The sequence below is a fragment of the Carcharhinus amblyrhynchos genome, chromosome 14, assembly GCF_965287045.1.
Source record: "Carcharhinus amblyrhynchos chromosome 14, sCarAmb.v2.hapA, whole genome shotgun sequence".
NCBI lineage: Eukaryota > Metazoa > Chordata > Chondrichthyes > Carcharhiniformes > Carcharhinidae > Carcharhinus > Carcharhinus amblyrhynchos.
In genome coordinates this window covers 72,890,873-72,918,485 of record NC_137337.1, presented here as the reverse complement: position 1 = coordinate 72,918,485, position 27,613 = coordinate 72,890,873, and the positions used below count along the sequence as shown (strand labels likewise).

At 45.2% G+C, this 27,613-nt stretch overlaps 1 protein-coding gene across 1 annotated transcript in view; it reads left to right on the top strand.

The window, feature by feature from the left end:
- rab15 (RAB15, member RAS oncogene family) overlaps positions 1–27,613 on the top strand; it is a 134,730-nt gene that overhangs the window by 64,716 nt on the left and 42,401 nt on the right. Inside the window, exon 2 of the mRNA XM_080202063.1 lies at positions 9,937–9,997. Coding sequence (XP_080058189.1) covers positions 9,937–9,997 — 61 coding nt within the window. The remainder of the gene's footprint in view (positions 1–9,936; positions 9,998–27,613) is intronic.

The window sequence follows — 27,613 nt, the reverse complement described above, 5'->3', positions numbered from 1 at the left end:
TGTTTCTTCTCTATGAACGATATGCTTTGTCTGTATAGCGCGCAAGAAACAGTACTTTTCACTGTATGTTAATACTTGTGCCAATAATAAATCAAGTCAAGAATCGTAAGAGCCATGATTGAATGGCACAGCAGACTTGATGGGCTGAATGATCTACTTCTGCTTCTATATCTCATGGTCTCATGATCTTATGGTCCTCTGAAATGGCCCAGCAAATAGAGATGGGTAATAAATATTGGTCCAGCCAGTGATGCCCATGTCCCACAAGTGAATAAGACTGTGCCATCGTGCTGTCCCATCACCACCTCTGAGTTAGGATAGGGTTTAGGTCCCACCCAGAGACCTGTGCACGTAACCTAGACTCCAACTCGGGTCAGCGCAGAAAGATTTCTAACTGTCAGCAGAAAATTTCTGTCTTCTTTATTTCTGAACCAGTGACTGAAAAGTGATTAGACTTTGCTTTGTGCTCCACCATTGCTACTTAGTTGACAAGCTTTTCCAGCATCTGAAATAAAGACAGAAACTACAGGAAAACCTGTAGAGGTTTACAGCATGGAAACAGACCCTTCAGCCCACCTTGTCCATGCTGCCCTTTTTTTTCAAACCCCTAAGCTAATCCCTATTGCCCGCATTTGGCCCCTCTATACCCATCTTACCCATGTAACCATCTAAATGCTTTTTAAAAGACAAAATTGTACCCACCTCTCCTACTATCTCTGACAGCTTGTTCCAAACACTCTGTGTGAAAAAATTGCCCCTCTAGACACTTTTGTATCTCTCCCCTCTCACCTTAAACCCTCTAGTTTTAGATTCCCCTACCTTTGGGAAAAGATATTGCCTATCTAGTGCCCTTCATTATTTTATAGCCCTCTATAAGGTCACCCCTCAGCCTCCTACACTCCAGAGAAAAAAGTCCCAGTCTATCCAGTTTCTCCTTATTACTCAAATCATCAGGTACCAGTAGCATCCTAGTAAATCTTTTCTGCACTCTTTCTAGTTTAATAATATCCTTTCTATAGCAGGGTGACCAGAACTGAACACAGTATTCCAAGTGTGGCCTTACCAATGTCTTGTACAACTTCATCAAGACGTCCCATCTCCTGTATTCAATGACCAGTTCTGTGACATCCACCCTATTTACACTGGGATAGGCTCTGTAGTGCGCTGGGAACAAAGAAATACCTGCTCATAGCCAACTGAAGGATGACCTTGCTATAGAGGGAGTGCAACAAAGGTTTACCAGGCTTACTCCCGGGATGGTAGATCTCTCATCTGAGGAGAGACTAAGACGATTAGGATTATATTCACTGGACTTTAGAAGAGGGGAATCTCATAGAAATTTATAAAACTCTAACAGGGTTAGACAGGGTAGATTCAGAAAGAATGTTCCTGATGGTGGGGGAGTCCAGAACTACGGGTCATAGTTTGAGGATAAGGGGTGAACCTTTTAGAACTGAGGTGAGGAGAAATTTCTTCACCCAGAGGGTGGGGAATGTGTGGAATTCACTCCCACAGAAAGTAGTTGAGGCCAAAACATTCTGTGATTTCAAGAAGAAATAGCTCTTGGGGCTAAGGGGATCGAGGGATAGGGGGATATCACGATATTAAATTCGACGATCATGATGAATGGTAGAGCAAGCTCAAAGAGTTGAATGGCCTATTCCTGCTTCTAGTTTCTATATTTCTATGCATGAAGATGCTAAATGGCAGCTTTGCGATTAAAGGCAAGACTTTCCAGACCTGCCCTGGCTTGTTTCCCTACAGTGGAACCGGCGATCTGTTGAAATCCCTGTTGATTAAGGCAGGGCTGGAAAATCTTACCATTTGGAGGGGGTGTTAAATCTCACCCTGAGGGCGGGATTCTCTGGCTTCCCCACAGCAGATAGGGAGATGACACACCATTGGCCGCTGGGGGTCCCTTCTGGACCTGTCACTGCAAATTGGTTTTCCAGTTCCCGTTGACTGTGCTGTATGCCGTTGGGAAATCTGCCAGAACCTTCACATCCCTCCGATCTGTATATCCGGAAAATTCCGACCTAAGTGCTTTTGATGCAAATTCGGAAGCCTAGAGCTCATTTGCTTCATGTTGCTGCTTCTATAAGAATAGTAAGGTCATAATTTATTCATTTTACGGGATGTGGTCGTGGATGCGAGGTCCAGCGTTTATTGCCTTCCCCTAATTGCCCTCCATTTCAGAGGCATTTGAGAGTTAACTACCTTGCTGTAGCTCTGGAGTCGCATGTAGGCCAGACCGGGTAAGGATGGCGGATTTCCTTCCCTAAAGGACATGACTGAACCAGATGGGTTTTATTTTTTACAGCAATTGACAATGGTTTCATGGTCATCATTAGACTTTTAATTGCAGATTTTTAGTAAATTCAAATTTCACCGTCTGCCTTGGTGGGATTTGAACCTCGATCCCCAGAGCGTTACCTTGGATCTCTGGATTCCAGTCTAGTGACAATACCATAGAATCCAAGAACCCTACAGTGCAGAAGCAAGCCATTCAGCCCATCAAGTCTGCACCGACCACAATCCCACTCAGGCCCAATCCCCATTTACCCTACTAGTCCCCCTGACGCTAAGGTGCAATTCAGCATGGCCAATCCATCTAACTCACACATCTTTGGACTGTGAGAGGAAACCGGAGCACCCGGAGGAAACCCACGTGGACACGGGGAGAACGTGGAAACTCCACACAGGCAGTGATTCAAGGCCGGAATTGAACTCGGGTCCCTGGCGCTGTGAGGCAGCAGTGCTAACCACTGTGCCACTTGCTGCCACCTACTTGCTATTCCTACTTTAGTACTTAATAGCACAGCTCTTCTCATGATTGTAGTTAGTAGTCTCACAACACCAAGTTAAAATCCAACAGGTTTATTTAGAATCACGAGCTTTCGGAGCGCTGCCCCTTCATCAGGTGAGTGGCCTGATGAAGGAGCAGCGCTCTGAAAGCTCGTGATTCCAAATAAACCTGTTGGACTTTAACCTGGTGTTGTGAGACTTCTGACTGTGCTTACCCCAGTCCAACACCAGCATCTCCACAACATGGTAGGAGTAGCTCAGTGTTTTAAAAGTAAGTAAATCAAGTGAGTCACTGTACAGTGTGGCAATGCGGCTAATATATTACAAGGAAGTGTAAGGAGCTGTCAGTACCTTTAATTCAGGATTCAGTGAAAAGCACTCCTTTCCTTTGGGTTCCAGTTTGCGAACAGCAACACCAGAGAAAGTACAGGGAGGTTTGAGTGGGCGATCAGCTCTTTTGCTTTAAGGCTCTCTTTGCATATCCTTCGGGACATGGAGGCAAAATGTGGAGGTGAGTCAGCTGTTACTTTTCAAGTATACGTCTTTTCCAAGACTCAACATCAGTGGCAACTAATGGATTTACCGTCTGCCATCTTTGGATTTTCTGGGCATAATTAAAGGATTAAGGACGAAGCGCGTATCTGTTAGTGATTAGCAGATAATATATAAATCATTCACATCGCTAGGAGCCAATCATTATTTGGAACCTAATCTTTCTGCACAATTAAGCTTCTGTATCAGCAGTTGGAGATGGCAGTGCAAACTCTTTCTATCGGGAAGCATTTCCCATTGGGATATTTCATTTACTCATTGTCCTTCAACTATGTGAACAATAAATAGTCTTATTTATTCTGGCAGATAAAGAATCAAATCTTTATTTACTTGCACACCAAGAATGTTCCTTTGCAAACATTTTGCAACATTTTTCCTTACACTGACTGAGACAAAACTCTCTTTCCAATTCATGGTTTTAAATAAAACAAATTTGGGCTTTGACAAAGGGTCGGCTGGACTCGAGACGTCAGCTCTTCTCTCTCTTTACAGATGCTGCCAGACCTGCTGACGTTTTCCAGCATTTTCTCTTTTCGAAGCAAATTGGATTGCTCTGATAAAATTCTTTCCACCAGCGAGGGGTAGCAGATAACAAAAAGGAAAAAGCAGGCACGCACTGGTTTTAGAACCAAAGGACCATAGAATCCCTACAGAAAGAGACCATTCGGCCCCACAAGTCTGCACCCAACTTTCTGAAAAAGCATCCCACTCAGGCCATTCCCTGTATCTCCGTGCTTGCACCATGGGCTTATCCACCTACCCTACACATCTTTGGATGCTAAGGGGCAATTTAGCATGGCCAATCCACCTAACCTAACCTGCACATCTTGGGATACTAAGGGGCAATTTAGCATGGCCAATCCACCTAACCTAACCTGCACATCTTGAGACACTAAGGGGCAATTTAGCATGGTCAATCCACCTAACCTGCACATCTTGGGACACTAAGGGGCAATTTCGCATGGCCAATCCACCTAACCTAACCTGCACATCTTGGGACACTAAGGGGCAATTTAGCATGGCCAATCCACCTAACCTGCACATCTTGGGACACTAAGGGGCAATTTAGCATAGCCAATCCACCTAACCTAACCTGCACATCTTGGGATACTAAGGGGCAATTTAGCATGGCCAATCCACCTAACCTAACCTGCACATCTTGGGACACTAAGGGGCAATTTAGCATGGCCAATCCACCTAACCTAACCTGCACATCTTGGGACACTAAGGGGCAATTTAGCATGGCCAATCCACCTAACCTAACCTGCACATCTTGGGACACTAAGGGGCAATTTAGCATGGCCAATCCACCTAACCTAACCTGCACATCTTGGGACACTAAGGGGCAATTTAGCATGGCCAATCCACCTAACCTGCACATCTTGGGACACTAAGGGGCAATTTGGCATGGCCAATCCACCTAACCTGCACATCTTGAGATGCTAAAGGACAATTTAGCATAGCCAATCCATCTAACCTGCACATCTTGGGGCACCAAGGGGCAATTTAGCATAGCCAATCTACCTAACCTGCACATCTTGGGACACTAAGGGATAATTTAGCATGGCCAATCCACCTAACCTACACATCTTTGGACACTATGGCACAATTTATCATGGCCTATCCACCTAACTTGCACATTTTTGGAGCATGGGAGGAAACCTGAGTATACACAGGTGTCTCAGTAACATTGCAGTTGTGAATTGAGTCATCAGCGAGTGAATTAGGAGCTTCAGGTTGGCGATGCCTACTCCATTGTGTTTACAAATCGAAAGGGCGTTGTGCAAATCCTTCATCAAATTGTTGGATGGAAAGTAGCTTTAGGAAGACCACTTGGTTAACCTTGCTCAGTAAATGTACTTAGCGCATCTTGAAGCAAGTTTTCTCCAGGATCTGATTGTTTACGGTGACAGACGGTTTGGTGATTGATTAAAGTTATCAATCTAATCTTGATTAAATAGCTCTGACTCCAAAGCAAAAAGAAGTGGAAGACCTTTGTCAGTCTGTAATTCTGATTTCTAATCTCAAAAAGGCCAGTGTGAAATCTATCCTTTTCAGAAACACAATGTATAGGTACAGTGTGATCCTTCAAGGCAATGTCTTGTTCTGTTTCCTTTCAAATACAGATCACTTTGGAAAATCCGTCATTGGTCACATTCTTGAGAAATAAGAAAAGCTTGTTGGAAAATGTCGATAAGGATGAGTCAGAGGCTAGAGACAGCACTGGTCCCTGGAACAAATGAACATTTTGATCTAGGTGTCTGTTTACGGACTTCAGTATCAATTAGCATGGAACGGGGGAGCATAGAATCATAGAATCTCTACAGTGCAGAAGAAGGCCATTCAGCCCATTGAGTTTGCTTCCACCACAATCCCACCCAGGCCCTATTCCTGTAACCTCACATATTTACCCCCCTAATCCTTCGAACCTACACATCCGAGACACTAAGGGACAATTTTAGCAAGGCCAATCAACCTAACCCACACACCTTTGGAGTGTGGGAGGAAACCCATGCAGATATGGGAAGAATGTGCAAACTCCACATACTCAGTGACCCAAGGACGCGGATTGAACCCAGATCCTTGGAGCTGTGAGGCAGCAGTGCTAACCATTGTGCCACTGTGTTGTCCGTAGATGCACACAAGAAGTTCTTGCATGCAAAACTGAGCTCAATAGTCTGATCCTGTCTCCCTGCCCCCCTCTGTATCCTTTGGCCCCCTTCACCCCAAGAGTTATATCTAACTGTTTCTTGAAAGCATACAATATTTTGGTCTCAACTGTCCTCTGTGGTAGTCACTCCCAAAGGCTGACCACTCTCGGCCGAAGAAAGTTCTCCTCATCTCTGAACTAAACAATCCACCCTGTATTGCCAGACTATGACCCTGGTTCTGAACATCCCCCCCCCACCATCGGGAACACCCTTCTTGAATGTACCCTGTCTGGTCCTGTTAGAATTTTATAGGTTTCTAAGTGATCTCCTCTCATTCACTAATGGGAGCGACTAGAACTCAAGGGAAGAACCTCAGTGTGAAGGGACGTTCCTTTAAAACAGAGATGAGAAGGAATTTCTTCAGCCAGAGAGTGGCGAATCTGTCGAACTCTTTGCCGCGGAAGCCTGTGGCGGTCAGGCCATTGAGTGTCTTTAAGACAGAGCTAGATAAGTTCTTGATCAATAAGGGGATCAAGGGTTATGGGGAAAAGGCAGGAGAATGGGGATGAGAATCATATCAGCCATGATTGAATGGCAGAGCAGATTCGATGGGCGGAATGGCCCAATTCTGCTCCTGTATCTTGTCTCTTATGATCTTATTCTTCTGAACTCCAGTGAATATAAACCTAACCAACTCAATGGTGCCGTAGCGAGATGGCTTCTTGTGAGCTACCCCCACCCTCAGGTAACATCTATTTTCTCTTTTGGGAAAAAGTGCCATATTGATCCCTGGGATGGTGGAACTTACGTATGAGAGATTTGATTTGATTTGATTTATTGTCACGTGCTGAGATACAGCGAAAAGCATTGTTTGTTGGCGTGCTATGCAGCATACCGTTCATGAAGTACTTAGGGGAGGAAGAAAAGGACAGGGTGCAGAATATAGTGAAGAGAAAGATCAGACTTAGAATTCAGTGTTAGAAGTGCAGAACGAGGGTATAAAGATGAAATTGGACAACACGCAAGAATTCGCCTCACTTGGGAACCAATCGTTTTGAGATAAAATTCTAACAGGACTGGGCAGGGTAGATGCAGGAAGGATGTCTCCGATGGCGCGGGAGGTGGTGTCCAGAGGTAAGGGTCACAGTCTGAGGATACAGGGTAGACCATTTAGGACAGACACGAGGAGAAATTTCTTCACCCAGAGAGTGGCGAATGTGTGGAATTCATTATCGCAGGAGGTAGTTGAGGCCAAAACATTAAGGACAGGATTTTCTGGCCACGCTCATCCTAAAACTGGAAACTCTTGCCCAAGGTGAATAGACCTTTCCGTGGTCTGCCCCTGGCGCGCGACATTCCCCCCATAGCGGGGGGAATGGGAAAATTTACCCCTGAATGTTTTCAAAAAGCAATTAGATATATCTCTTGAGGTGAAAGGTGGTTAAGGATAAGGGAGGGAAGGCGGGATTAGGCTATTGAGTTGGATGATCAGCCATGATCGTGATGAGTGGCACAGCAGGCTCGAAGGGCCAAATGGCCGCCTCCTGCTCTGATTTTCTACGAAATGTACGTTGGAGCTAAATGATTGTTTTGGATTTGCTCGATCCATTCTCACCCACATCGCAAAGTAAACAAGAGGGTGAAAGATTCCTTCACAGAAATCGCCAGATCTTCAAGTACCGTCCTTGCTTTAAGGTGCAGTCAGGCAGCTTGTGTTCAAGTCCTGATTTTGATGAACTCAGTATCTACGGTTCCGAATCCTTGAGCTAACAAGGGGCCATTCGAGCTGTAACTTTTATGCACATTTCCCCTGGGGAAATCTAGCTGACAGCAACATTGGTGGCTACCATCAGGATGTGTGCTCTATCTGGTCAGTGTGTGGGTAATAAGATATTCACACACTCTTGAACGGACACACAGATGTTTGGAAGCCAAGCTCAGTGTCCCTTGGAAATCTTAGCCTTATTTCTTCAGGGAACTTGCTACTTGGAAGGGTTTGATGAGTGAGTCGCCAGGCTGAAACATTCTCTAATGATCGCTTTAGCCACCATAATTTATTCCCAGAGAGAAAATAATGATGCGCGCACTTGCTGTGCACAGAATACTTGTCGTTTCAACAGCGCCCAGTTATCCTGGTTCCTTGTTAATGAGGATCACTAATGGCTAACCTGTGGAATTTAAATCTAACTTCTTCTTCTGAGGATGTTTCTCACAAATGAAGCAATTTGAGGGATGCCAGTGCGAAAGGAGAAAAACATTCTTCCATTTCCGTGAACTCATGTCATTCACAGATGATGTTTTGCGCCCATTAGATGCAGTTTTCTAAACTCTGCTCCAGCTACAACTTTACCTTAACAACCTTGCTGCACTTTGGTGACTTCCGCTGTTGGCCAATCAGTCACCTTTGAGTCCAGTTGTCAATTTGGCAATAATTCCCTGTCACATTAATGTAATAACTCCATGGAGGTGAAGGTCCCGTCACCAAGTTACTTTATTTACACCATACATCTGGACACAGCCAGCTCTTCAGTTGCTCCCTGCTGAATGCAGGCTAGGAGTCTGACACACCTGCTTTAAATAGGGAGCACGAGGCTCTTTATTTAACCATCAACTAAGACTCATCAGATAGTCTAGCAAACCAACCTCATTAGCCTGGCTGAAGTCATCATAATTAACTTTGTCGTAGCCCTCTTCTTTAAAAGAAGAAAGCATATTGTCAAATAATGGCATATTGTATATTTCTTTGAGTTTAATGTGGATAAGTGTGATGTTATCCATTCTGGCCGAAAAGAGAGAAAGGCAAATTATTATCTCAATGGAAAGCAGATTCAAAATGCATCTGCGCAGAGGGATCAGGCCTTTGTTTATGAATCGCAGTAGAATGGGTGGCATGGTGGCACAGTGGGTTAGCACTGCTGCCTCACAGCGCCAGGGGCCCAGGTTCAATTCCAGCCTCAGGTGACTGTCTATGTGGAGCTTGCACATTCTCCCTGTGTCTGCATGGGTTTCCTCTGGGTGGCCTGGTTTCCTCCCACAGTCCAAAGATGTGTGGGATAGGTGGATTGGCCATACTAAATTGCCCCTTAGCAGGGAAATTAGCAGGGTATACACGTGGGCCTAGGTGGGATTGTTGTTGGTGCAGGCACAATGGGTCAAATGGCCTCCTTCTGCATTGTAGGGTTTCTGTGCTGTAAACCTCTATGACTTTATCGAAGTATTGCATTCAAACCATGAGCAAATTAGGGTTACGTTGAATGATATACTTAACATTGAGGTCAACAACTTTAGACCAGGAACCCTCTCCTCCACTTTCATTCCAGTTTCATTTATTTTGTTTCATTTTTTGATCTTATTAATCAATTTTATTAATTCACGTTCTTATCATTATTTTCAATTTCCATTTCTCCCATCATTTATCCACTTAAAAATCTCACTATCCCTCTTGTTTACCCCCTACCCCACTAGGGCCATCTGTCGCATGTTTCAGTTTGACCTTTGACACTCTGCACTTTTGTTCTGCCATTTACACATTCCCATCTCACGATGGGCGGCTGTTAGCACCATTCTCGGCCTTTACTACCACCACTTACCTTCCCTTAGTCTTCTTGCCTGTGACGTCTTTGTCACTTATGCCACCCCTCCCCCCCACCCTCACAGTATAAATCTTGTCCTATTTTCTCTGCCTTCAGCTCTGACGAAGGGTCATCCAGACTTGAAACGTTGGTTCTATTCCTTCCCCACTGATGCTGTCAGACCTGCCGCGACCTTCCAGCATTTTCTGTTTTGGTTTCAGATTCCAGCACCCGCAGTAATTTTGCTTTTAACACAGAGTGTACTGGAAGCCGGTTGACGTTGTCACGTCAGACTTACCTTCTGTTTGTTGCTTACCGCCACGTCTAATTCATCCACTTCTTGTCTTAATTCATAGGGGTGGACTTCAAAATGAAGACGATAGATGTGGATGGAATCAAAGTGCGAATACAGATATGGTAAGTTCACAGAGGGGTGAGCTACATCCCAGCACTTGCTTTTCAGTGAATTGTTGCCGCATAGATAAGCGACTAAAAGAAATTCCACGACCAGACACATTCTCCTGATGAGCTTACCCTTCAACCCTGTCATTTTGTCTGCGGTAGTCCAAGATGAAAATAAACTGACTTGCATTTTATGCAAAGCGTTTGCAAGGTAAAGTTAAGAAGCCCCTGATATAACAGTGAGTTGATACTGTGAGACATTGAGAGATACAGACCAGGAGAATGTGCCTAATTAATGGATTTCAGCCTAGGTGGCCTTGGCAGTGTTAACACTGACGTCAGTACCCTTAACCTATATATCTTTGTACACTAAGGGGCAATTTAGCATAGCTAATCCACCTAACCCGCTGCTCTGGTCGTGTCCAGATGATGCCTCAGTCTATCTTTGGAGTCTAATGCAGATTTTGTGTCAGGATTTACTCCCTTACCTTTCATCTCTTCCACGTGGCAGTGGACCTATTTGATCGCAACTCTGTGTTGTTTGGTTTAGGAGTGCCTAGGCCTGCACACCACATGTCATAGAATCGTACAGTGTACAAAAGGCCCTTCGGCCCATCGTGTCTACACTGACAATAACTATCACTAAGACCACGCTAATCCCATTTTCCTGCACTTGTCCCATATCCTCAATGTTTTGATACTTCAAGTGCTCATCCAATATTTTTTAAAGGTTGTAAGGCTTCCGGCCTTCACCACCTTCCCAGGCATTGCTTTCCAGATTCCCACCATCCTCTGAGTGAAAAACATCTTTTCCCAAATGCCCTCTGAATCTCCTGCCCCTCACTCCGAATCATAGAATCCCACAGTGCAGAAGGAGGCCATTCAGCCCATCGAGTCTACATCGACCACAATCCCACCCAGGCCCTATCCCCATAAACCTATGTATTTACCCCCTGATACTAAAGAGTAATTTAGCATGGCCAATCCCCCTAATCCGCACATCTTTGGACACTAAGGGGCAATTTACCATGACCAATCTACACTGCACATTTTGGACACTAAGGGGCAATTTAGCACGGCCAATCCCCCTGACCCCCACATCTTTGGAGTGTGGGGAGAAACCGGAGCACCAGAAGGATACCTACACAGACAGTGACCCAAGGCTGGAATCAAACCCGGGTCCCTGGCATTGTGAGGCAGCAGTGTTAACCACCGCGCCATCAATGGCGAGCAGAGAAAAACTGTCAGACAAGTGAGAGAAAAGTCCTGTGCTGTGTGGCGAAAGCCTTTGAATTTGTGTGAAAGTGGAATGATTCCTATTTGCAAAATTGATTTTTTTTCAAGTAGGTGGTTAAGTGGATTGACCATACTAAATTGCCCCTTAGTGTCACGGGAATTAGGAGGGTAAACATATGGGGATAGGGTTTGGATGGGGTTGTTGTCCGTGCAGGCTCGATGGGCTGAATGGCCTCCTTCTGCACTGTAGTGTTTCTATTAAATGGCAAAGTTGTGTTTAAAATGGCTTCACCAACACCTACAGAAAGTATTGACGAAGAGAAACACAAGTGGTTAAATCTTTTTGTCTTGACATATGCAGTTTGCAAGTATACCAGTCGCAAAGGAAACAATTTATACTGCATGAGAAGAGAATGCTGATTGATTGGCAAGTGATATTGCCATGGAGAATGCACCAGGGAACAGTTAACTGCCAAGCTTTTGCTCAAATTGAAATCAGACGGATAAACTCTGGTTAGGGCATTGCCATGGAGAAGGAACTGGTTCAGGACTGTCTTAAGGTTAACACGCAGGTTCAGCTGGCAGCTGAGAAGGCAAATTCAATGTTAGCATTCATTTCTAGAAGGCGAGAGTACAAGCGCAAGGAAATACTGCTGAGGCTGGATAAGGCTCTGGTCAGACCCCATTTGGAATATTGTTGGCAGTTTTGGGTCCCAATGTCTAAGGAAGGATGTGCTGGCCTTTGAAAGGCTCCAGAGGAGGTTCACAAGAATGATCCCAGGAATGAAAGATTTGTCATATGGGGAGTGGTTGAGAAGTCTGGGTCTGTACTCGATAGAGTTTAGAAGGATGAAGGGGGATCCAATTGAAACTTTATAGTATACTGAGAGGCCTAGATAGAGTGGACATGGAGAGAATGTAGTGGGAGAGACAAGAACTTGAAGGCACAACCTCAGAGCGAAGGGACACTCCTTTAAAACAGATGAGGAGGAATTTCTTCAGCCAGAGGGTGGTGAACCTGTGGAACTCATTGCCACAAAGGGCTGTGCAGACCAGGTCATTGAGTGTCTTTAAGACAGAAATTGATAGATTCTGGATCAATAAGGGGATCAAGGGTTATGGGGAGAAAGCAGGAGAACGGGGATGAGAATCATATCAGCCATGATTGAATGGCCGAGTAGACTTGATGGGTTGAATGGCCTAATTCTGCTCCTGTACCTTATGGTTTTATGGAATGGCTGACTCCAGACTTTTGTTTCGTTGAAGAAGCTGCAATGTGTGGATGTGATCCCTCTGTCTGCGAAGGGCAGGGTCCTGAGTGTGAATATATGTAACTTCTGGCATGGGTAAATGAACCCCACCGTGAGCCTGAGTTAAATGGGTTGTCAGTGTAATTCTCAGGATTGCTTCACACATGGTCAAGAATTCCAAAGCACCTTGTGCATTTTGAACGTGCATGATCTAAATGTCAAATGCTTATGACAGATCTCTATGTTAACTATAGTTATCCCTGCCTCAGGATAAAGGATATTTGCTTCTTTGGTTACTGGAGATGTGATGAAAAGACAAAAGGTCTTACAGCTGCTTTCTTAGCCTCTGAATCTAATTCAGTAAGTCTTTCATTTTCTGTGGCTCCATCGACAATCAAACTCTGCTCAGTAAAACTTTGTTCAGGTCCTGTTGGTACTTAAGGATAGCTACAACTATAATCATAGTAAAATCTATTCTGGTGCTGCTTTTTTTTTTGAAGTGGCTCTGTCTCTGATTCCTATCGGCTGGGTGGCTAGCACCACTGCCTCACACCACCAGGGATTTTTATTCAATTCCCAGCTTGGGTGACTGTCTGTGTGGAGTTTGCAAATTTTCCTTGTATTTGCATGGGTTTCCTCCGGGTGCTCCAGTTTCCCCCCACAGTCCAAAGACGTGCTGGTTAGGTGTATTGGCCATGCTAAATTCCCCCTCAGTGTACCCAAACAGGCGCCAGAGTGTGGCGACGAGGGGACTTTCACAGTAACTTCATTGCAGTGTTAATGTAAGCCAATTTGTGATACTAATAAAAAAAAAGTCAATCAGTGAATATTTGTTACAATGCAGAGGTTAATCCGTTTTAACTCATTTCATAATCTGATAAAACAGTTTGGTAAGGGGTTAACTGTTCTACATTAACCTTTAAAGGTTCATTAACATGAAGGCCATTTAACCAACCAGAACTTTAACTAAACCAGTAATACTTTAATTAAAGGAAGGCACAACTGAAATGCTGTTCAAATAAAGACAAGGACCATCTAGTACCAAAACAGTAAAAACAGAATCTTAGTCAATTGCAAAAAAAAATGCAACCAAGTCTGATGGCATTTTAGAAGCTTTGGAGTTTTTTTTCTGGTGATTTCTCTGTCTGTAGGGTCTTCTCATTTGATACCCTGTTGTTCGATAGATGGAGAATTCTCTTCAGAGATAGTTCATTAACTAGCGGGGTAGGGAACCACTCGAGAGATGGCCTTTTGTTCGGGCTAGCTCTCAGTTAAACTGAACAGGACTGAACTCCAGTCAGGCAGTTGAGTTCCTATTTATACTCCTGTGACCTATCCAGTCCCTGTAACCGGATTGTTCTGAGGTTGGCAACAATAACAGCAAATTCAAATTTGATAGGCTCCTGTTAGCTGTGTGTTTTCTTTAAACTCATAAGCTGTTAGCTGAGTGTCTTCTCTAAATCCGTAGGCTGTCAAAATACTAAAACCTGCAGAGCCTGTTACCAAGGCAACCCTAACATTTTGATCTCTGCAACAAATGTTGCTGTTTGTGTACTCTGTATGCCTGCATTTTAAACCTCTCAGCACTGAGAACCAAAACCAATTTTTTAAAAGGACCACGCATTGTTATTCTCCTTCTGGTATTTTACATTCTTTGCAAACATTCTTTACATCTTTACAACCTCAACTCCACAACCATGTACTTAGCTGCTGAACGTACATTTCACTCGTAAACATTATTAACATAACTCGAGACATCTTCACTCTTCCACTCCAGTCTCCAGCAAGGGTAATCAATCTCATTATTCAACTGTAAACATTAAAGACTTTCAGCTGAACTTCCGAGGCTGTAAGTGCTAAATTCAATATCTTGCTTTCTGCCAATTGATGCCCTTTCGTCTCCCTGGCTCCTGCAGCTGATAACGCCATTGATTTCCTGCTGTGATTGGAATTAATCACAAGAAGAATTCACAATGCAACCTCTGGTGCCAGGATATCTGTAAATGAACTCACCCTACCCGATACTCGCACATCTTTCCAACCCCCTACTGGTGGGAGCGTGTGTTTCAATTTCAAACTTCCCCACCAACCTAAAAGATTCTAGAGACAATAGGGCCAGCGCTGATCGTAAAGAGCAGGAAAAAGACCATTCAGCCCATCGAGCCACCTCCATCAATCAAGCAGATCATGCCTGCTCTGATTATGCCCTCAATCTCATTCTCCTGCCTAACCTCCCACTCCCTCCCCACCCAAAATTCTTGACTCCGTTGATGGGAATTTTCCTGTCCCACGGCAATTGTAGTGGGTGGGAGGGGAGGGGTTGGGGGGGATCATGCAAAGGTCTGTTGACCTCCAGGCAAGATTTTCCGGTTTTGGGGCGAGCGGGGCTGTAAAATTCCCCCGCCCCTTATCAATCGAAGATCTAACATAGCTCGAACATATTAACTGGCTCAGCCTGCAGTGGGGAAGAACGTTCCAGACGCTGTGAGGGAGAAGCTTCCTCCTCGCGTTCATCTTCAACAGGAGATGCCCTTATCTTGAAACAGTGATCCCCATAGTTCAAGATTCCCCATGAGGGCAGCGGCGGGGCTGGAGGAGGGAGGAGGTGGCATCGGGGTCAGTCAAAGATCGTGGGCCAAATGAACTAAGAGAGATAAATCTAGAGGATAGTGGGAACACTCAGCAGGTCAGGTAGCATCCTTAGAGATCGAGTTAATATTCCAGCTTGATGACTGTTCCCCGTATCTCCGATCTACTGAGGTTTTTCAATTCTGGTTCATATTTCAAGCATCTATTTCTCTTCCTCCCCCCTCCCCTTCCCCACCCCTCTAGGGCCTCAAGTTGTCCTTTGAAACTCTACACCTCTGTCCCGCCATTTACACGTTCTTATCTCCTAAGGAACGCTGTTAGCACCATTCTCTGCCTTTACCACCACCACTTAAACTCCCTTTGTCTTTTTGTCCACGACATCTTTGACAATTACACCACCCTCTGCATGTGCACACACACACACACACACCCACCTCATAGTATAAAACTCATCCTATTTTCTTTGTCTTTAGCTCTGACGCAGGGTCATCCAGACTTGAAACGATGGCTCTATTCTCTCTCGATGTAGAGATGCCGGTGTTGGACTGGGATAAACACAGTAAGAAGTCTCACAACACCAGGTTAAACTGGTTGGACTTTAACCTGGTATTGTGAGACTTCGTACTCTATTCTCTCTCCACAGTTGCCGTCAGACCTGCTGGGATTTTCCAGCATTTTCTGTCTCTGTCCACAATATTTTGCTGGGGTAGTTTGAGAGAACACTGGTCCTTCAGCAGGCATAACATAACAAGGGTCTGAATAATAACACAAAGAGCTTGTCGCATGAAAACGGAGTGCTGTTAGCATTCTGATGATTTTTTTTTGCCAGCTCTTAATCTTCAATAACAGGCTTGTACCAAGAAGTATAAACTGGCGCCCCCAGCTCTCCAGCTAGCTTTTAGGTCTGACAGAGGCATCAGGATTTAAGGGTGACACAGCCTAAGGAGAACTCTCCATGTTTGGGAAGTGTGTAGTATAAGGATATCTGGCGTCGTATGGTTAATGTGGGGCAGGGAACCAGTACCGCCCACAATGTGATGTAAAGAGACACATGACCTGAGACCAGAGAGAGCTGTGAACTTGACAGAGACCTGTGCAGAAGCAGGCATGGAGTTAGCTCCGAGCTTGGGCTATACCCCGTATGTATGTATATAATTGCAAGTTAGAGGTAAACTTTGTCATCGAGTCAGAGAGATTTACAGCATGGAAACAGGCCATTCAGCCCAATTTGTTCATGTTGCCCTTTTTTTACCACTAAGTAGTCCCAATTGCCTGCATTTGGCCCATATCCCTCTATACCCTTCTTACCCATGTAACTGTCTGAATGCTTTTTAAAAGACAAAATTGTACCTGCCTCTACTACTACCTCTGGCAGCTTGTCCCAGATACTCACTACCCTCAGTGTGAAAAAAGTGTCCCTCTGTTCCCTTTTGTATCTCTCCCCCCTCACCTTAATTCTATGCCCTCTAGTTTTAGACTCCCCTACCTCTGGGAAAAGATGTTGACTATCTAGCTGATCTGTGCCCCTCATTATTTTATAAACCTCTGTAAGATCACCCCTAAGCCTCCTACACTCCAGGAAAAAAAGTCCCACTCTATCCAGCCTCTCCTTATAACTCAAACCATCAAAATCCTGATAGAGTTCCTGTGAATCTTTTCTGCACTTTTTCTGGTTTAATAAACATTGGACAGGGATTCTCCGATCTCGTCCAATCCCGGGCACCACTGCCAGCGAGAATGGGGAGTTTGGCGCTCAGCTGAAACTCCATTCACTGGAAAATCCCAGCTGGGCAAGGTCAGAGGTTTACGGTGATAATGTTTAACTACACAAGACTCAAAACCTCTTTGTGAGAGACTGACTGAATATACAACGTGCATTTTCGATGATGGCAAACCATTCCACCTGATCATTTTCCTGATCCAAACCAATCATTTAATGTTTATTTATTAGTCACAAGTAAGGCTTACATTAACACTGCAATGAAGTTACTGTGAAATTCCCCTGGTCATCTCAGTCTGGCGCCTGTTCGGGTCAATGCACCCAACCAGCACGTCTTTCAGAATGTGGGAGGAAATCAGAGCACCTGGAGGAAACCCATGCAGACACGGGGAGAACGTACAGACTCCACACAGACAGTGACCCAAGCCAGGATTCGAACCTGGGCCCCTAGTGCTGTGAAGCAGCAGTGCTAACCACTGTGCTACTGTGCCGCCCAAACAGTAAACTGTTCAGTGAGGCCTTTTCAAGGTTTAATTTCCCCACCTGCACACACACAGTGCCTGCAAGTTTGTCCTGCAGAGTTTCACGGCCAACATTTGAAAAAACAACTAACAATTGCTGTTTTGTCCTCTCACGTTTTCCAATGTCATTTATCATTGTAAAGAACAGGCTGGGCCCTTGGGTTTGTGGGCAGGTTAACAGCAGGTGTGAATTCATGAATGCCACCTTTTATATCATAGTTTTGATTCTTATGTTGCTCCTGTGATGCAGGCCAGAAATTCAGCAATGGGCCTAGTGGTATTATCACTAGCCTCTTAATTCAGAAAACCAGCTAATGCTTTTGGGAACCCGGGTTCGAATCCCGCCATCGCAGATGGTGGAATTTGAATTCAACTTTTAAAAAATCTGGAATTAAGAATCTACTGATGACCATTGTCGATTGTCGGAAAAACCCATCTGGTTCGTTAATGTCCTTTAGGGAAGGAAATCTGCCGTCCTTACCCGGTCTGGCCTATGTGTGACTCCAGAGCCACAGCGATGTGGTTGACTCTCAACTGCCCACCAAGGGCAATTAGAGAAGGGCAATAAATGTTGGCCATCCAGCGACGCCCATGTCCCATGAGTGATTAAAAGAAGTGATGGGGATTTGGTGAGGGGTCACCGGCCTCTGGGGAGTTATTTCAATGATGGGGATTCAAGCTTTGTGAGCTCTACCTAAGCCTTGGGCAGTTTGGTGTCTTCGGCAGTGTGTTTTAACATTTTCTGACATTTGAATCGGAGTCAAATATTCACAAAGGAATCCTGTTCATTGGTAAGTTTACCCCATCTGCTGGCTCAGTGCAAATAGTTCAGTTGACGCTTCCACTGACATTAGAGAAATGTCCCTCAGAAGTTTAAGTAGAACAAAGAACAAACAAAGATCAAAGAAAATTACAGTACAGGAACAGGCCCTCCAAGCCTGCACTGATCATGCTGCCCTACTTAACGAAAACCCCCTATCCTTCTGGGGGTATTCCCATCCTATTCATGTACTTGTCAAGACGCCCCTTAAAACTCACTACCGTATCGGCTTCCACTATCTCCCTCGGCAACAAGTTCCAGGCACTCCCCACTCTCTGTGTAAAAAAAACCTGCCTCGTACATCTCCTTTAAACCTTGCCCCTCGCACCTTAAACCTGTGCCCCTTAGTTATTGGCTCTTCCGCCCTGGGAAAAAGCTTCTGACTATCCACTCTGTCTATCCCTCTCATAATCTTGTAGACTTCTATCAGGTCTCCCCTCAACTTCCGTCACTCCAGTGAGAACAAACCAAGTTTCTCCAACCTCTCCTCGTAGCTAATGCCCTCCATACCAGGCAACATCCTGGTAAATCTTTTCTGTACCTTCTCCAAAGTCTCCACATCCTTCTAGTAGTGTGGCAACCCAGAATTGAACACTATATTCTAAGTGCGGCCTAACCAAGGTTCTATAAGTAATGGACATTCCATAAGTAATGGAATGTATCCATTTACAAATATGATCTACAGCCTTTACGCTGGACACCTTTTTATATTGAGAATAGAGGACTGTTTCATAGAATCACAGAATCCCTACAGTGCAGAAGAAGCCATTCAGCCCATCGAATCAGCACCCACTCTCTGACAGAGTGTCTTACCCAGGCCTTACCCACCACCCTATCCTCAGAACCCGCTTCCGAGGGCCAGTGCACCTAACCTGCACACCTTCAGTGCAGACTCAATGGGCCGAAGGGCCTCTTCTGCACTGTAACATTCTGTGATCTTTGGACTGTGGGAGGAAACTGGAGCACCCAGAGGAAACCCATGCAGACATGGGGAGAATGTGCAAACTCCACACACAAAAAGTCACCCGAGGCCGGTTTTGAACCCTGGCGCTGTGAGGCAACAGTGTTAACCACTGGACAGGTACGTTTCTGTGGCAACTCATGTTTGCCAGAAAGAGTTTCAAATTATATAGCAGGGCATCCCAAAATCATAGAATCTCTACAGTGCACAAGAAGAGGCCATTTGGCCCATTGGCCTGTTACAATCACTGAAGTACATTTGTGTTGTAGTCACTGATATTGATTTCTCACATCATAATGGAAGGAAATTCTTTGCAGAAACAGTCTGAATATAGAGAATGTACTTGGGCTGCTATTGCAGTTGCCAAAGAGATAACAGTTTAAAGAAAAGTTTAAACTTCCCATTATTAGCTGAAAGGCTGTCAGGTCAAGATATCATGCCTCGAAAGAACATTTTACTGTATCAATGAAGAAATGCAAAACATCATTAGCCAAACACTCTTTTCTTATTGTTGGCATCTTATAATTTAAACCACCAGAGTTTGCTTTTTTCTGCTTTAAATAACAAATGAAAACCCCAATTTTGTTATGTTTGTCAGTTTCTTAATTAAGCATCCAGACCCCTCTAACTAATCCAAACTGTTACGTAGCTCCAAAGGGAGACTCAACATGGTTTAGTGAAAGAGAAGTTGAGTTTGACAGGTTTATGAGTCTTTGTTGAGGACATGAAAAGCAGGTTGGATAAAGGGCAGTAAGAAGTCTCACAACACCAGGTTAAAATCCAACAGGTTTATTTGGTAGCATAAGCTTTTGGAGCACTGCCCTTTCATTAGGTGAGTAAGAGTTGGATTCACAAATAGGGCAATATATAGGCACAAACTCAATTACAAGATAATGGTTGGAATGTGAGTCTGAACAGATAATCAAGTCTTTACAGGTACAGACAATGTGAGTGGAGAGAGGGATAATCACAGATTAAAGAGGTGTGAATTGTCTCCAGCCAGGACAGTTAGTAGGATTTTGTAAGCCCAGGCAAGTTGTGGGGGTTACAGGTAGTGTGACGTGAACACAAGTTTCCAGTTGAGGCCGTCCTCATGTGCGCAGAACTTGGCTATCAGTTTCTGCTCGACGATTCTGCATTATCGGGTGCCTTAAAGGCCACTTTGGAGAAGGCTTACCCAAAGATCAGAGGCTGAATGCCCGTAACCGCTGAAGTGTTCCCCGACAGGGAGGGAACACTCCTACCTGGTGATTGTTGAGAGGTGTCCATTCATCCGTTGTCGTAGCATCTGCAAATAGATTCATGTCACACTATCTCTTACCCTGCTGACTTGCCTGGGCTTGTAAAATCTCACTAACTATCCTGGCTGGAGACAATTCACATCTCTTTAACCTGTGCTTAATCCTCTCTCCATTTGCGTTGTCTGCATCTGTAAAGACTTGATTACCTGTTAAGACTCACATTCCAACCATTATCTTGTAATTGCGTTTGTGTTTGTATATACCCTGTTTGTGACACAAATCCTGCACTCACCTGATGAAGGGGCAGCGCTCCAAAAGCTCGTGCTACCAAATTAAACCTGTTGGACTTTAACCTGGTGTTGTGAGACTTCCTACTTTGCCTACCCCAGTACAATGCCAGCATCTCCACGTCATGGATAAAGGGGAACCAGTAAAGTTTATTTATTAGTGTCGCAAGTAGGTTTACATTAACACTGCAATGATGTTACTGTGAAAATCCCTGAGTTGCTGCACTCCGGCACCTGTTTGGGTACACCGAGGGAGAATTTAGCATGGCCAATGCATCCAACCAGCATGTCTTTCGGATTGTGGGAGGAAACCCACACAGACACGGGGAGGACATGCAAACCCTACACAAACGGTGACCCAAGTCGGGAATTGAACCCAGGTCCCTGGCACTGTGAGGCAGCAATGCTAACCACTGTGCCACCGTACCACTCTGAAAGCCATGCTCTTACGGAATGGCAGAGCAGGCACAAGGGGCCAACTCCTGCTCCTATTTCTTACATTATTACCTTAGGAGCGCTACCCAGAATTTGTAAAGTGTTTGTATCTGATATTCTGTTATCCTGCACTAACTGTGAAGGCTGACTTTGGAATTTCCAAACAATTGAACTTTCAACTGAGTACCAGTGGTATTTTAACACAGCTCGAACTCACACGCACTGGTTTCCGATCATTCAGATTTCCAGGGTGACTGAGCAATGCCAACCATGACTTTTCCAGAATTGTCAAATATATTGCATTGATTGCTTTGTGTTAAACTGCACGAACCAGCTTTTAAAATTCATTGGTTGCTCCACATGAGCTTTGTAATCGAACAAAGCTGCTTCAATTATTAAATAGATTTTTAATAACCTGCTTTGATTTGTGTGAACAGCAAATGAATTTTTATATTCACAAGTGCAATTCACTTCTGATTTTGCTGATTTAATGCAGTCGGTTGTGTTTTGATTTGATCTGATTTATTATTGTCACATTTATTAGTATATGGTGAAAAGTATTGTTTCTTGCACGCTGTACAGACAAAGCATACCATTCATAGAGAAGGAAAGGAGACAGTGCAGAATGTAGTGTTGCAGTCATAACTAGGGTGTTGAGAAAGATCAACTTAGTGCGAGGTAGGTCCATTCAAAAACTTGATGGCAGCAGGGAAGAAGCTGTTCTTGATTCGGGTGGGACGTGGCTTCAGGCTTTTCTATCTTTTTCCTGATGGAAGAAGGCGGAAGAGAGAATGTCCGGATTGTGTGCGTTCCTTAACTGTGCTGGCTGCTTTTCCGAGGCAACGGGAAGTGTAGACAGAGTCAATGGACGGAAGGCTGGTTTGCCTGATGGACTGGGCTACATCCATAACCCTTTGTAGTTTTAGTAATGGATGGCTTTTCTTGGTAAAGTTTTCTGCTTTCCATGGTTCAATTCAAACAGGAAAGATGCTTGAGGGGTAGGGAACAGCGGGTTCAAAGTCCCGATCTACTGTTCTCTTTATACAAGTGAGGAAAGACTTCAGTGCACACGCTGCCTCCTGTGGTGCTACAGTTGATATCAAGACCTTTACTCTGGAGGGGGTGGAGAGGATAATCTCACATTTTGCGATTGCAGCACAGCCTGGTGAACTTGAGTAAACAGGGGATAGGCATTATATATTTAAGTGGTTGCATGATTGCTTTAAGAGCTGGTCGCATGATTTGATGCGAGTGTTTCACAGGTTCCTATTTCATTTTATTTTCTAATCTCTACCATTAATAAATCTGTTGTTGTTGTGTGAATCTACGTGTGAAGACTATGTCTTTTGTTTGTAACTCGCAACCCCGAAATATAATCAGAACGTTGCACTATATGACTTCATAGTTTGCAGAGAATACCAAACTTGGAAACGTTGTGAAGAGTGAGGAGAGTAACCGGCCTCAGGATGGCATGGACAGACTGATGAAATGGGCAGACATGTGACAGCTGACTTACAATGCAGAGAAGTGCGCGCTTATAGCAGAATAAAAATGAGGAGAGACAATATACAGGAAATGATACATTTGGAAAAGATACAGGAGCAGAAAGACCGAGGGATGCACTTACATAAATATTTTTGGGTGACAGGACAAGTTGAGAAAGAAGCACGCTCAGCTTTATTACAACAGGAACGGACCACCATACTGAGGAAATTAGTCGAGGACCTTCCTCCCTAACAGCACTGTGGATGTACCTACACCCACATGGACTGCAGCAGTTCAAGAAAGTGGCTCACCACCACATTCTCAAGTACAATTAGAAACATAAAGAGGCCATTCGGCCCTCCCAGCCTCCTTCTGCCATTCATTTGAGTCATGGTTGATCACCAAATTCAATATCCTGTTCCCACCTTCCATCCATATCCCTTGATCCCTTTAGCCCCAAGAGTTATATCTAATTTCTTCTTGAAGTCACATGTTTTTACCTCAACTACATTGTGTGGTAGTGAATTCCTCACATTCACCGCCTTCTGGGTGAAGAAATTTCTCCTCACCTCAGTTCTAAAAGGTTTGCCCCTTATCCTCAAACCATGAACAGGCTCGGTGACACAGTGGTTAGCACTGCTGCCTCACAGCGCCAGGGACCTGGGTTCAGTTCCTGGATTACTGTATGGAGTCTGCACATTCTCTCACGTCTGCATGGGTTTCCTCTGGGCACTCTGGTTTCCTCACACACTCCAAAGATGTGCGGGTTAGGTGGATTGGCCGTGCTAAATTGCTCCTTAGTGTCAGTGGGACTGGCTAGAGCAAATGCATAGGTTATGGGGGTAGGGCCTGGGTGGGATTGTGGCCAGTGTAGCCTCGATGGGCCAAATGGCCTCCTTTTGCACTGTAGTATTTCTGACCCCCTACTTTTGGACTTCCCCACCATCGGGAACATTCTTTCTGAATTTACCCTGTCTGACCCTGTTAGAATTTTACAAGTTTCATGAGATGATCTCTCACTTTTCTAAACTCCAGTGAATATAATCCTAACTGACTTAGTCTCTCCTCATGTGACAGACCCACCATCCCAGGAATCAGCCTGGTAAACATTTAGGGACGAGCAAGCAATGCTGCCACATCCCGCGAAAGAATTTTAAAAAGTAATGTTAATCCCGTATAAAGCAGCGGTCAGGCCTCGGCTAGAGGGTGGTGTTCGAATCTGGACACCGTGCTTTAGAGTCACAGAATCATACAGTGCTTGGAGCCTGTAATAAGCTCACTTTCATGAATAATTTAGCTGTGTTTCTCTATCAGCTGCACCAGCTCAGTCAGATTGCCGATGATCTTGTCTCTTTCGATCTCAGTGCTGAAGGATTGGATTCGCTTCACTGGCGGGCTTTATTACGGGTGGCATAGTGTTTAGCACCACTGTCTCACAGTGCCAGAGACATGTAACTACTTTCCTTATCGGCGCCAACACAGGAAGCTTCAGATCACAGCTCCCAGTCCAGAACCTCTCTGTGACCTGCATCTGGTTTTAATCTATAAATTGACCAAGTATCCCAGCATGCTTAGCTCTCAGCCAGAACAGCCATTTTAAAGCAATTATTGTTGTTAAATTATTGTTATAGCTGCTCTTTCTCTATCCACACCATCCGAATGTTTCGCCCTTGCTGCATGTGGGCATGGAGTGTTTCAGAATCTGAGGAGTTGCGAATGGTGCTAAGCAGTCATCGCTGAATGGCATGGTGGTACAGTGGTTGGCACTGATGCCTCGATTCCTGGCATGTGTCATTGTGCGGAGTCTGTGGGTTTCTGCATGGGTATCTGCGTGTGTTTCCTCCAGGTGCTCCGGTTTTCCCCCCGCTACAGTCCGAAAGATGTGCTGGTTAGATGCATTAGCTATGCTAAGTTCTCCCTCAGTGTACCCAAGTAGGCTCCAGAGTGTGGCAACTGGGGGATTTTCACAGTAACTTCATTGCAGTGTTAATGTAAGCCTACTTGTGACACTAACAAATAAACATTAAACATTCCCACTTCTGCCTTTATAACGAAGGGAAAGCCATTGGTTGATGAAGTAACTGAAGATGGTTGGGCTGAGCAGACAGAGGAGACGATGGCCTAGTGGTGCTGTCACTAGATCATTAATCCAGAAACTCAGTTAATGTTCTGGGGACCCGGGTTCGAATCCCACCACAGCAGATAGTGCAATTTGAACTCAATAAGTATTCAAAACATATCTGAAATTAAGAATCTACTTATGACCGTGAAACCACTGTTGGAAAAACCCATCTGATTCACTAATGTTCTTCAGGGACGGAAATCTGCCGTCCTTACCTGGTCTGGCCTACATGTGATTCCAGAGCCACAGCAATGTGGTTGACTTTCAACAGCCTCCAAGGGCAACTAGGGGCAATAAATGCTGGGTAGCCAGTGACGTCCATGTCCCACGAATGAATAAAACTAGGCTGACGAACTCCTGCAGTGACATCCTGGGAGTGAGACGGTTATGCTATTGAATGCTAGAATCTACTTCAAAAGACGCAAGATGAAATGGAATAAATTTCCTTCCACTTTTCTTTCTTGTTTGTAAATTGTCAAGCTACAGGTGGATATTTATATCATCTTTCAGTCTCTTTCTCATGTGCGGAATTGAATTTAGCAAATCTCCTGCATTACATTTTCAACGTTAGGGATTCGCTCATACTAGCTGCAACCTTGCGGTGTATTCCAGTGGTTACGGTCGGACGATAGGCTGGTATTGCTGTGTTTAATGCATTAAACAGCACACTGCAACTGTTCTACAGTGATGGGAACTGATGGCCTACCGATATTATTGCTAGACTATTAATCTAGCAACTTAGCTAATGTTCTGGTGACCCAGCTTGGAATCCCACCATGGCAGACGGTGGAATTTGAATTCAATAAAAAAAATTTGGAATAAAATATCTACTGATGACCACGAAACCATTGTCGAAAAAACCCATCTGGTTCCCTTTAGGGCAGGAAATCTGCCGTCCTTACCTGGTCTGGTCAAAAGATGTGCGGTTAGGTTGATTGGCCATGCTAAAATTGCCCCTTAGTGTACTAGGATGCTTAGGTTGGAGGGATTGGTGGGCAAAATGTGTAGGGACATGGGGGTAGGGCCTGGGTGGGATTGTGGTTGGTGCAGACTCAATGGACTGAAGGGCCTCTTTCTGCACTGTAGGGTTCTATGATTCTATTCTATTCTATGGTCTACATGTGAGTCCAGAGTCACAGCAATGTGGTTGACTCCCAACTGTCTGCGGGCAGCTAGGGATGGGCAATAAATAGTGGCCAGCCAGTGATGCCCGTTGCCACGAATGAATACATAAAAAAGACTCAGTGCTCTGCCCATTAGGAAGAGCGTAGAGAGAAGTAAATGGGGAAACTTCTTGTGTTGGATATTTGAGGATGGAATGTCCTTTTCCGTTATGTAGTGCAAGTTTAACTGTTTTGAAGACAAGTTTCACCAAAGAATGGCAGTGTTGGTTTCAGCATAACAGCCAACGAGACAGGGGGGAGGGGGGGCGGTGCAGGGTACCTCTTCAGGCAAGTGTCTGGCTCCTGCGGCAGAATGGTGAGATCAGCAATGGGTATGTCCAGCACATTGCCAGAGGGCACCCAGTTCCTCCCAGGCCACCAGAGTGCAGAACTGAGCAACTTTCCATGATTCAGTGAGACATAAGAACATAAGAAACAGGAGCAGGAGTAGGCCATCTAGCCCTTCGAGCCTGCCCCGCCATTCAATAAGATCATGGCTGATCTGTCGTGTCTCAGTTCCACTTTCCCGCCCTCTCCCCATAACCCTGAATCCCCTTCCCTATCAAAAACCTATCAACCCGCGTCTTTAATATATATAGCGAGGCAGCCTCCACCACTTCAACGGGCAGAGAATTCCAGAGATTCACCACCCTTTGAGTGAAGAAGTTCCTCCTCAACTCTGTTCTAAACCGCCCCCCCTTTATCTTGAGGCTGTGCCCTCTAGTCCTACTGTCCTTTCTGAGCGGGAAAAGCCTCTCCACCTCTATCCTATCCATCCCATTCATCATCTAAACTCTAACGAGTACAAGCCTAGTTTATTCAGCCTCTCCTCATAGCTCAACCCCCTCAACTCCGGTATCAGCCTAGTAAACCTCCTCTGCACTCCCTCCAAGGCCAAAATATCCTTGCGTAAGTGCGGCGACCAAAACTGCACACAGTACTCCAGCTGCGGCCTCACCAGTGCCCTGTACAGCTGCAGCAAGACCTCCCTACTTTTATATTCAATCCCCCTCGCTATGAAGGCCAGCATCCCATTTGCCTTCCTGGCCACCTGCTGCACCTGCAAGCTGGGTTTTTGCGACTCATGCACAAGGACCCCGAGGTCCCTCTGCACCGTTGCATGCTGCAGTTTTTCGCCATGTAAGTAATAGTCCTTCCTACCAAGACCTTCCGATACACGCACAGTTGCCGGTAACAATTGGTTTTGGATTTCCGGGCAGTATATCCTTTTGTCCTCACACCATTGCCTGAGTGTGGGTTCCCGTCACACTGCAGCCACCCTATCCCTGAGTGTCAGGCCCTTCAGGCTGCACAGGGGTGGTGGGGGGAGATGCAGCCTATTCCTGAATCCCCCACTTTACCCTGACAGTCCGTCCTCTCATAGGAACCCCACCCGCTAACTCTCAGTCACCCACCCCAGTCTGAGCCTCTTGTTCTCTCGCCCTCCTGCCTCCTGGCCAACTCCCACTAAGGAAGGGCATTCCCTCAGCTGCGATGTGTGTAGGAAGCCAGGGTGAAAGGTGTGGGAAGCGTTACCTGCATACCAGCCCTTACAACCTCCCTCAAGCAAGGTGCGCCCTGACATGAAGGGAAGGTAAACCCTGCACGAGACCCTTCCCGATCTCTCCCAAAATGGTGATTCTGGGAACCCCCAACTCCCGTCCTGAGTTGGACTTACCCAGGTTCCCCATGTCTCCTTCAGTGCCCCCTGAGGAGTGCACACAGCGGAGGGTGCTGGCTGCCTGAGCAGTCACCTCCCCCTCAGAAGTGAAGGCGCCAGCTTTACCGTAACGTAGAGCTG